Source organism: Merops nubicus, unplaced genomic scaffold (assembly GCF_000691845.1).
Source record: "Merops nubicus isolate BGI_N331 unplaced genomic scaffold, ASM69184v1 scaffold9675, whole genome shotgun sequence".
Classification (NCBI taxonomy): Eukaryota; Metazoa; Chordata; class Aves; order Coraciiformes; family Meropidae; genus Merops; species Merops nubicus.
The window spans coordinates 16,606-28,870 of record NW_008608934.1 but is presented as its reverse complement, the minus strand read 5'-3'; the positions used below and the strand labels follow the sequence as shown (position 1 = coordinate 28,870).

General features: G+C 35.6%; 1 protein-coding gene across 1 annotated transcript in view; it reads right to left on the bottom strand.

The window, feature by feature from the left end:
* The window catches only part of SMG1 (SMG1 phosphatidylinositol 3-kinase-related kinase), a gene marked incomplete at its 5' end in the record, with an annotated part of 55,493 nt that overhangs the window by 35,117 nt on the left and 8,111 nt on the right, over window positions 1–12,265 (bottom strand). Inside the window, 15 exons of the mRNA XM_008940424.1 lie at window positions 233–373; window positions 826–927; window positions 1,011–1,098; window positions 1,827–1,945; window positions 2,452–2,613; window positions 3,321–3,451; window positions 4,007–4,276; window positions 4,831–4,932; window positions 5,645–5,869; window positions 6,917–7,090; window positions 8,413–8,510; window positions 9,183–9,255; window positions 9,350–9,475; window positions 10,254–10,467; window positions 11,223–11,281. Of these exons, the coding sequence (XP_008938672.1) occupies window positions 233–373; window positions 826–927; window positions 1,011–1,098; window positions 1,827–1,945; window positions 2,452–2,613; window positions 3,321–3,451; window positions 4,007–4,276; window positions 4,831–4,932; window positions 5,645–5,869; window positions 6,917–7,090; window positions 8,413–8,510; window positions 9,183–9,255; window positions 9,350–9,475; window positions 10,254–10,467; window positions 11,223–11,281 (2,084 nt within the window). The remainder of the gene's footprint in view (window positions 1–232; window positions 374–825; window positions 928–1,010; window positions 1,099–1,826; window positions 1,946–2,451; window positions 2,614–3,320; window positions 3,452–4,006; window positions 4,277–4,830; window positions 4,933–5,644; window positions 5,870–6,916; window positions 7,091–8,412; window positions 8,511–9,182; window positions 9,256–9,349; window positions 9,476–10,253; window positions 10,468–11,222; window positions 11,282–12,265) is intronic.

The following is a 12,265-nucleotide window of genomic DNA, read 5'->3' as shown; positions in this document are numbered from 1 at the left end:
GCATTTCCAAGCAGCAATGTACATAGTCAAATGTGAAAAAAAGTGTGTCTTTGAAGATATCTATAAATAATACTTGAAGAGAAACATAAAAGCAAACAAACCCCAACAAAACAACTGAATGTAAAGCAATGTAACTTGTAAAGGTAATTACTAATTTTAAACAAAAAATAGGTTGCAACTGTTTACTATAAACTCAACATCAATGGATTTCAGTTTTAGAAGACATTCTTACCCAGTTCGGTGAGAGTTTCCATACAAAATGAAACTAATGACATCAGAGAAATCTTGCGGGTGGAATGTATTACTTGGAGCTTTGCTCATATGACTTCTTATAGCCAAAGAAATCTCTTGTATTTCTGTGTGGGTACGGTTACTGCAAGAAGAAGAGGAGAAAAAAAAAAATTAAAAAAAGTAAGCCATGCTATAATGTAAAATAAGTTGCACGAAAAAGTTACACACCCATATAACATACGCAATGACTGGAAATAAATACACTCTTTGGTATTAAGACAAAGTGCTTTAGGAGTTCTGGTCTTTTGAGACAAATTGAAGGACATAATAATGCTGTAGCTCTGGACAACATGGACCTTACAAGTATTCATATTTGTTGCAAGAAGTGCTGCATAGTTTATAATATTTGTTATTTACTTTGTTACAGATTTAAGAACAGTAGGTGGCACACAAAGAGACAGCAAGACACTTCATGATTTTTCATTTTAAATTAAGATAGTATGATGACATTCAACTGGCACTATCTTTCAGATAAACATCATTGAAGAGACACATAAACCATTCTCTGTACTGAAGTTAATCTGAACAACTTACCTCAACACCACATCTAAAGGAATTGACTTCAGAAGTTTTCCAAAAGTTTGTCTTACACGAGCACCGCTATGTACTAGTTGAACACGACACACATCAACACACCTGTATCACCAGAAAGCAAAAAAGGTGGTAACATTTCCATTAACAGCATCATTCAAATAACACACAGAATTCCATGCAAGTACCTTTGTAAAAGGTCATCTGGGAGGGAGGAAGACAGGGCATGGAGGCTACTACATGCCTGAAGACAAATGTTCACATCTTCCAGGAGGGCTGAATAATGGAGTTGGAAAAAAAAAAAGTCATTCTTACTAGAATTAGGTAACTTAATGCATTACTCTGGTTGTGGGAGAACATTTAAAGATGCTTTTACAACACAGCTGTTAGAAGGAGATACAGGCTTTATGCAATACTTCTATTTGGATTTTGTTAACTGGTTTTACTATACCAAGGGAATGCTTAGTGACGAAGTCATTTTGCTCTATGGTGCCGATGGCTGACAGAGTAATCCTCCTGTGGCCTCCATACAGTGACATTATACACAACCAATTTGAGTAACAACAAACTAAAGTTGGAAACACCTGGCCATGAAATGTCACTGCTCTTGCTAATATTATGCTAGTATTTGTCCCATACTTCTACTGCCAAGGTTCGAAACCCAGAACAATCACAGTATGGAATGGTTCCACTGCTTTTGATAAAATAAAATGCAATCTTACAAGAATGATTTGACACATTACTGACATCTTAGGTACATCGATTTCACAATCTCAGATTATTATTTTAAGAAAATTAATTGTTTTTATAAGTAATAGATAGGGATCTATTTGAGAAAAATGCTAGAAGGCGAAAGTGTAAGTTTTTGCACAGTACAAACCAGAAGCATTCCTAAAAGTAAATGAAACAAGTTACAGCTATCAGTGGTATATGACAAGATCACTTATGTACTTAATTATGCCACATTAAAGACTGTTAAGAAGTACAAATATATGGTATCTTACTGTTCGCCAAAAGTCCTTTACAAAACTTATGAAAAGATGGGAGAGAAAATAACGGTGCATATGTTTCTGATTTTTTCATCAGAACAGCCACTTCCAAAGCCCATGTCATTAGTAGTTTCCTGCAAAAAATAAAAATATTAGTCACTCTACACAGTTACAGAAAGATACCTTTCAATATAACTCAAACTACTTCATGCTATAGATGACTATTATCCCATAACTCTCATTTTTAAAACAAAAGGTTTCCCAACATTAAAAAAGGCCCCAGCTTTCACAACATTTTAATAATACAGTAGCTATTGTAAAAGGGTACTTCCAGCAAGCAAAAATATTTTTTCAATACAATTTTATCGCTCTGCTATTACTGTGGTTTAGCAGAGATGGTTTATATTTTTCTAGTTTTCATGCATAAAAATGAAAGGCTACTTTCCCCACAGGTATTTCATAATTAGTGTCTAAAAAAAAAAAAACAAAAACACACCCAACCAAACACGCACCCCAAATACTTGACTGGTTAAATTTACCTCAAGTGTTACAGATTAAAATTATCCTTGTTCCTAAATTAAGGCATTCTACTGACAACAAACTCACTCATTCTCCAGATTAGTAAAAGAATGCTAGTTACCTGGTATCTTGGGTAAGGTTATCCTTCTTAAGCAGTAGCCCCAGAAGGTTTAGTATGATTGAGAAATGTTTTTTTGTTGCTGTGGTTACAGTACTTATAACTGCTCCATCAAACAGAGAGGGAGAGGAAGAACTGAGGCTACTGGATATGAAATGGTCATGCCTGAAAAGGTAAGGAAGAACATAGAATATGCAGCCACCCCAAGATTAGGGATATTTTCCTAAAGTATACAGGAGGGGGTGAGGGGAACCCCACACAACCACCCACCCAAAAAACCCAGCAGCAAAAAGTTAATGTACACCCACACAGTAACCACATTATCTCAAAATCCAAGTATTGTGATCCCTGGCCTTAAAGAACAAAGCTACTATTTTACATCAGCCCATGCAGTCCAGTAACCTGGTTTCAACTGTGGTTAGTATCAAATGTTTAGTGAAAAACCATGAAACCCAAGAAACATAGAGAGTAACAGTTAAACTAGTTATTCCCTTACTTTCACATTTTGAAGTAATAAGGTCCAAAATGTGTTTAAATTGGTTATTTACATTTCATTACCTCTCCTAAAGGAGTAATCAAAATAGTAAATAATCTTTCCTTATTTACTTTCAGTAGAGTTCTCCCTCAGTTATCTCTATTCAAACACAGGATTTCTAATCTGCTTTTGAATAAAATACCCAATTTTAAGCCAGGATATGCTTTCTTGACCGAGATACAGACTGCAATTAATGAAAGTAAAAACTGATTAGGAAGGTTTGGGCAAACGCTTAGTTGTTCCAGTCTATTTAAATTCATCCTTCCAAAAATACATGCTATTCAGATCAGTCCATCCTAGTGCTCTTAAAACACTGACAAGTGATTGATCTTCATACCTGGAACAGTGGGAATATAATGTATAGAGTACTGCATACTGGACAGCAGGAAAATGAACTGCTATGTCACCATGAACAATCATCAGATTTTTACTCAGTAGTGCAAACACAGTCGGTGAAAGGGCCCACATCTGTAAAACAATTGCAATGTAAGCAAAGAAACATAATAAATAGGATCTACTTTTAAATGCAGCTTCCATACCATTTATCATGGTTTGCTTCTTCCCAAGGAAAATAATTTAACTTTATTAATTTTCTGACCTTAACCGCAACTATTTTCTTTCTGCTTTTTAAATAGCCTATTAAAATCAGTTTATGTTTTTATTTAGAATGATTTGGGAACAAGTGTTTTCACACAGCTGATATACTACCAGGAATATACAATAAAGCTACTTTTATCTGCCTTGATTTTCAAAAACAACTACTATGACAATCTCAGAATCAATCCATGAATAACCCTGATAAGACTGTTTTTCATTATGTACCAACTAGAGATACAATCCACCCATTCCATCTCTCAAGTTTTAGTATTGGAAGTTTTTCTATAACATAAGTTACGAAACAAATATCATCATTTTAGTTATACATATGTGCACTACCAGTGAAATACATTATGGTATACTTTCAAGTTAAAAAAGTGGTTTTACAATTACTGCACAAACTTCATCTGTAGAGTTTTTACTCACCCCAATTAACGAGTTTTTAGCATTTCCAATAGTACTTAGAGCACTGAGGTCAAATATAACAACAAACTTTGCATTCTCCACATTGAATATATGCTTCTTAAAAGAGTCATGCTGGATTTCAGAACAGGCCTCAGGAAGATGTAAACTATAGAGAAGACTATTTAGACCGCAGGTCATTTCTCCTAGAATCAACCTGTAAGCAGTCTCTAAAACAGGAATGTTCTTCAGGCTCAGTACAGCTTGGTAGACAGCATGAGCTGCTGTAACAACCTTGAGAATATAAAATAATTACAGTCATAATTGATTCACAAGAAATCATAAAATATTTTTTTAACATATACATGTGGCACTTTGGGACATGGTTTAGTGGTCATGGCAGCACTGGGTTGATGGTTGGATTTAGTGATCTTAGAGGTCTTTTCCAACCTTAATTCTATGATTTCATATTAATCACAAATGTTGAATTTGAACTCATGCTTCTTTATGAATAGCCTACTCTGATACACATACCTATCTTCAGTTTTCCATAGTTACATTTACTTACAAAATCTACTAAGAGTTTTCTGCAACATCCACATAAGATGATGAGCATGAAAGTCACATCAACTAAGGACTTCTTTGTCTAGTATGATGGCCAACTTACAGATTCCTTACCAAACCTAAATGCCAAAACCAAGAACTAGCTACATTTGCCTTTTCAAAAGTTTCACAGATATATAGATAAAAAAAATTTAAGATACACAAAGTTTTACATCTTAATAAATGTATTCTAGAAAATGCATGAAGGCTGTTGTAATATACCTGCAGAAGTCACTTATACTTACCTCTTTCTCCTTATGATAACGAAGAACAAGTAGTTTAGACTCTGGTATAAATAATTTCTCTACAAATGACGACGGTAGTTTTGTGTTTATTTGTTCAACAATCTGGGAATAGAAAGCAAAATTATAAATATCTTTAACAACCTGAATTATTTTTTATTAGAATAGATTATTCAAAATTAAAATACCAGTTTTCTAGCTTATACACACTATATCTAGAAAACAAAAAGTTTCCTAGTAATGCAAGTATTTTGTATTTGCTTTCCCAAATTCACATTCAGAGAATTAGTTATTTTCAGGCTTTAACAACACAACAGAGAAAAAGGCACATGATTAGTTTAGATAGACGTACTTTAAGAGTTTGTGGTCTAGACATTAAAAGCTATGTTTTGAAGAAGTCATATTTTCTAGGTCATGGTGTACATAGATAAGTAGAACATATTAAGCACTAAGATTCTAAAATACCACAAGTGGTCTTATCAACTGCAGAGGCCAGAAAATGGCATTGTCAAACAGTGAAGCCAGACAAGCAGAAAACAAACAAACAAAAAAACCAAACACTACCCATCCAACAAAAAAAAAAACTAAACACAAACATTCAGGCTAGAACTAAATGCTCCTTTACCAACAAGCCAAACACATTAAAAAGCTACCAGTGAAACCTTTACAGAATACAAGCCTACAAGAACAGTAATTTCTTGCTTGTATTCAGGAAGAGAAGAGTTTTAAATATGTAATATACACACAAAAAAGCAAGGTTGCTCAGAAAATAACATTTTCCAATGCAATGACCACAGTAATAAAAATATGTACAAACCAGTGTTAACAGATTCAGGACTGAAATGATATAATCAGTGCCACAAGTCTGACAATTTTCCATTTGATCTAATCCATAGGTGATGACCATGTCACAGTGTATGGTCATACTTGGATCTAGGCTGCCAAGTAAAACACCAACACACTCATTGGCAGCTGTAAGTACGGCTTCAGAAAAGAATACTTGGTTTGCTGCAGTCACACATCTCATTACTCTGTACAGAACCTGGAAAATTAAAAACACACCTAAATTAAACCCCATTAAAAAGAGATAAGGACTGTATGCTATTGAATTATATGCCCATCCATATGACATCCTGCCCCATCATCTACTTTGCAGCTTGGCAAATTCTGTCAATATTCTGAATAACACATTATGGCATTATACTTCAGAAGAAAAAAACAAATCTTCAGTTGCCCCATTTCAGTTAAAGACCTGCAAAGACCTAGAAAATCTAAATTCATTATTCAAAATTCTGTGTGGTTCCAACTGATACCAACAGAACTCTCAAAAGACAGACTAGTTCTCTTTTCTTGAGCTTCTGTCAAAAGGATCCCCTGCAGATTAAGACAAGTCTTAGCTTTAACTGGGAAATCCATACACTCATTTATCCAAGAAGTTCTGCCCCTCAGAGTACTCTGCAAGGGTATAAATTCCAGCTGTGTAGCTCATGCGATCTTAGAGGTAGATTGGGTTGGTTGGGTTTTTTTTGGGTTTTTTTGGGGTTTTTTTGGTTTTTTTTATAATTAGTATTTGCATGTTCTACAGTTCCAGTTATAGAAGTACAGCAGGTACTCAGCATATTATATAACATTTATTCTGAGTTTACAACATCCTATCCTATACTATAGAACAAGAGGGTTTTGCTATCAGATTTGATAGATACAATTTCAGCATGGATAAAAATCCCTACATTTTATAAAATCGAGCTCGTAATTCGAATTCAGTTTTTACAGCACTATATCAATCTGAATAAATGGTAACATTACAGTTACAAAGACATAATACAAACATAACTCTAACTGCATGAAGTTAAAACGCCTAAAAGTTAGTTTCTGCTATATATGACTACCATACACATCTATCATAACCTATACTTTAATATTTAATAAAATTCTTGTAGTGTATTTCTTCAAGAAAATATTTATCTTTCATATGCCGAAAAGATGAGCATAAAAATTCACAAAATACACTCAACAGTGAGTAACATCACTATATGGAGATAAATCACGTCAGGATCAACCAACAATAACAAAAAAACTGAATTCTTACATCAGTGACATATGCTTCTGTAATTGGTGGTCCTCTAATGGGGCTGAAGCGTTCCCCAATACTCCTCACCACAGTACTGAAAACCCGAAGAAGTGCAGCCAGTTTAGGTAGTGATACTGAAGGAGGAGGAATATCTTCATCTACTGATTCCCCAGAAGCCACATGGCTAAGGTCCTACAGAACAGAAGTTTTGTTTATCATTACACATCATTAACAGTTCTAATACATGTATAAGAGCAAAATATGAGATTGAAAATACTTCACCTACCCATTTTTCAGACATACTATAGTGTCCAATTTTTTATATATATATATACACACATGTATATATTTATACAACATCTGTAACTTTGCATACATACAAAGATGAGATATTGGCACATGATGATGAGCAAGTCACAAAACAGTAATGAGATGCTGCTCACTAGTTTAGCCACTGAAACAGAGTACTCTGACTATCACAGATTAAAACAGAGGCTTATGATGTTCCTGGCCCCTGGAACATGACCATTCATACCGCTTCAGTTACAACAGTTGTGTGCACACCTTTGCCACTGTTTCAAACACAAAATTCCCATCTGCAAACATCCTGACTCCAATCTGAGTGGCCATTCCTATTACACTGTTTACATGCAGCTACCTTGTTCTGGAGACAGTGAGTTTACTAGCAGGTTACTTCATGCCAGCTGGCAACAGTGCCTGGGAACATTCCCAGAAGTGCTGACCTCATCAGTGTAGATATACCCTTGGTCTACCCCACTGCCAGAAAAAAGACACTAGCTGGAACCACCTCCTCCATGACTTAAGTTAACTCAGGTTATCTTAAAACTCTTCCGTGACTAAGAATACACGTTGTCCAGTCCAGCAGACAAGCTGATAAGCAGCAACTTACAGCACCGACTAATCGCCTTCAACCATGTGCCTACAGTCACAGCAGCACAGGCTTCTGTGGGCTTGACACTGCCAAAGAGGTCTATGAATCCTAACTCTTACAGCTCTTGCCATCAGAAGCCTTAGTGTACACATAAGTAGGCTAACACAAGCAAATTATTTACTCTGCTTAGAGTGAAAAGACAGATTCACCATACATCTATGGAAGCATCAAGGATACCTCTCCCCCCAACAATCACTACTTGTGAAAACCTCTAAAGACGGACAATAAGGAAAAAAAACAGGGTGAGACTATGAAATGCCTTCACTGCAGCTTTTTTAAAATGAAGGTATTCCTATTTGGTTAGTTGTTTTTATTATAACATGATAATCTCAACAGTGACTGAAAGACAGGCTGTGATACTGTTTAAGTAGTTCATGAGGATCTGTGTAGAATCGTCATTGCGCACACCTTTAGTATGCTCTGCAATTTCATCCTCTTTTCCCCAGGAAAAAAAAATATAATTTTATTTTCTACAAACTTAATATATCCATAAGAATCACAGTGGATTTACTAAGAAATCCAAACCAGTTAACTCTGATAGATATCATAAAGTCTTGTTTACCTCAGCATAAGCTTCCATATCCTCTAAAAACTGACCCAAGAGTGTGGTAGAAAAAGTAAGATCAGCCACCCAAAAGGGCTCCAAGCTCTGCAGCCATCCTGTTTAAAAATACCAGGCAATTAAAACAGGGGAACAAGGTAACGTATAAAAATTAAATTTAGTTGCATATTGCTGAGGTAAAGTTGCTAAGGAAGGAGAAGGTCACCTGCATGAAATTCTAACACAATCTGTTTTTAAAATATATATTGCATTTCCCTCTTCTGTCCCTCTGACAAATTCATTTTAAGGTTCAGTCCTGCCCCACAGCAGTTAAACATTAAGGATAACACAGGAAACAACAGATATGCTGGGAATAACTCCAGAACAACTGCTATAGCCATAGGAAAAAGTTTCCCAGTTTCTAAAATGCCAGTACACTATATTTAAGACAAAGCTTTTCTAAAAGTACACAGGAGAAAATATATTCTTTCACACAGAATATATTAAGGTCTATAAACTTATTAAAAATTGTTTAAAATTTAAACAAAACAACTGATATTTAAATGTAGTCTGAATAAAGCTATAAATATATTTTCCAAACATAGCACATTTCCAAAAATGTGCATGTAAATTTACTAAAATTTAGCAATTAAGTCTTGTTACACAGCCAGAAACTAATTTTGGATTTATTGCAACTTCCACATCAGTAGGACCAGACTTGTCTAAGTACATCTACATCATCTGCAAGCCAGCGTGGATGACTCCGTTAGTGAATCTTTGGCCAAACTTACCAGACACCTGTTGTGTCAATGAAGGTTTCTGAGTGTGATCTATATGCCACCCAACCAGCACATCCACTGTGTCCTGTAAGGCAATTTTGAAAAATGTTAACTACCCCGACTTGCTGCACCAACATTTCTACATGAGAAAGAAAATACAGAGGACAAAGTAAGCTTACCCTAAAATTGGTGCTGAAAATGTGGGGGTAGCATCGGGACACCAAAAGGATGCACTTGACACATTTGCACAGTAACTCTGGTGTATCCAAATTTTCTAGAATGGACTGCAGGCTGGTCATTACAAGCTAAGAAAGTAAAGCAAAGCCACTAGACATTAAAAGATACTTCATTAAAATAGCATGTGAAAAAGTTACAACATTAGGACACAGGTTTATAGAGTGTTGAATGCCTTTTAACATACTACTTTGATTCAAACAGAAACATCTCAATACTCCTTCTGCAGGAAGGAAAAACAGAAAAAGCATCACATATACTGCATGTAAATAATCATATTAGGTCATCATTTGCTTGAAATATGGCAGGCCCAGCCTCAAGGCTTGGGGACACTGTCTTCTTTAACTCTTTACTCACAGAACGAATAGATGTTCTAAGTTCTCATTTCTTCTCCTCAAGCTTTTTGGCACACAGACCTCGACATAGTAGTTCTACACCAAAAATAACAGATCCTAAAACTTGAACCAGTTGACCAGATTTGTCTTGCACACATCCTACTCCCTCTCAGATTCCAGTTACAAATTGTAAATCGGAGGTATCACAAAACATTCAACAGGTTAGGGTTTGTGTACCATTCCAATTTAGTTCTCTTTTTGGTCTCAACAACCTTCCTCTTGGATCTGCAATATATACTAAGAAGTTGCATCAAAATATGTATCATTCTACAAAGACTTGACTTTGATTCTTATCAGAACCAAAGAATTCCATTCAGTCAGAAAGGTCCCTCCCAGCTGTGCTATTAACTTACCCCATGTACATAGCAGTACTTACTGCTCATTCCAGTTTAAAAAGTTGATTGAAGCACTGCACCGGAAAAATTAATAATCCTGTTTTAACTTGTAGTCTTACCTGCATTAAAGATGAAAAGGCTTTCTTTTCTCCTACTGTCTCTAGTGCTTTGTAGGTTGCACACAAATAAAGAAGTTTAACTTCTTCTTTTGTGGATGAGCTGAATTTGCTAAAAATCCATTTAAAGATCTTCTCAGCCTCGTAGCTCAAAGAAGCACAAAGAAGGCCAAGACAGCAAGCTCCTTCTTGTCTCAGTTCTTGAAGCAATTTGCTACTGTATTTTTGGGATGAAAAAAAAAGAAATGTGGAATCTCCAGACATGAGAGCAGAACAGAAGAAACCATGAACAAATCAAAACATTTTCTGAAGGAAAAAAAAACCCATATGCATACATGAAGTTTCTTCTCTCCTACTTAATGGCAGCAGTGACGCTAAAATAATATTTAATAGAATTTTCAGAGTATTAATTTTTATTTAAACTGAATAAATCAACTTGAACAAAAGTATGCAATAAGTAGGCCATCCTACTTGCAACACACTATCCAAGGAAGAAAATTCTTAATAGACAGCTGATTTTGGGTAACTAGAGTGAACTATGCAACAAAAGGCCCACAAACACCTGAGGTCCCTCTACATATGCTTAGTTGGATATAAATTAATTAGATCTGGTTGTAAAAAACTTTAACTCAATTTGCAAGCTAGACAACCACAGCAATGCACTACTACACCCAAGTGATCAAATATAGCTGAGACAGACCTCATACTAGCTACAAACAGCACACTTGTGCATTCAAGTTCTCTCCAAGTGAGCTGTACTCAATAGACAGTCTGACAGTATTGCTAATATGACTGAGTCTTAATTCTCCCTCAGTTGTCCTGCCACTGCAATGCCACACTTACGCAAAATTACTGAATTCAATTCTTTCAACCTTTCCCCTTTCCATTTCATTTCTATACTGAAATCCAAACCTAAAGCTGTCATTATTTTCCTCTTCAAAGCCTCGAAACTGCTTTGTTTTTCCAGCTTACCTTTCATTGAGTACATCGTGAATGGCAGTCAGGATATTATCCAGTTGTTTAACTAGTACCTATAAGATACATAAAAGGTACAAGCATAATGGCACAATAGCTTCTGCAAACTTGTTCCTGTTTACACCCACATTAAAAACACCACTGCCAACTCTGTCAGCTAACAGAATGCTATTATGCTTTCCATGAGCACTGCAGACTAGTATGAACTATATTAAGCAATACCGCAATATTATCCTACTTGTTATATTTCATATTTATTTACAGGAGCCACAGAAATACACTGGCAGCCTGCTATCAAGGTTTGTTCTATGTTTAGGTTGTGCTGATAACATCACATCACAAATGTAAGACTCACCATACAGCTCATCAGTAGTGTCTACTGAAGACCTCGTCTGCTATACTAATAATTGTATCAGCAGAATATTTAATACAATCTAAAGTATTAAAATTTCTCCTCAGGCAATCCTGACTTTCAGAGAAAGAGTACTGTTTTGGGGGATGAAACATTGTTTACTGAGAAGCACTGGGTCATCAATAATCAGAAATACTTGCTTTCCTAATATAGACTAAAAAAATAACTCACATTAGTTGAGTATAAGATATGAACAAGAAGTCTTCTTGACAGGTTAATAAAAATGTATGTTTTCTTTATGTTAATTTTTAATACAGTGGATGTTATCTAGGTTTTGCTGTTAAGTTTTGAGCAACAGTTCTCTTGAGGGTGGGAGAAAGAGGTCCAACATGCTTGGCCCCTCAGAACTCAGAAGAACATTTTAAAAATGTGCCTAGTATCTGCAATAGAGGCTACAGAAGAGACAGGAGAAAGCAACTCAGAAGCTGGGGACACTGTCATCAGGTGACAATGCCACTGCCTAGTGACTTTTACTACTTTGTTGATCACACTTCAACTCCAACCCTGAGAATGAAAAGACCTCTGTTAAATTACACTTAACAGTGTCAAGACTTGCAGGAGCTACGAGGTTCAACGCTGTCCATTATAAAGTTTTAGGCTTGATATCACGGATATTCCCTGACACATG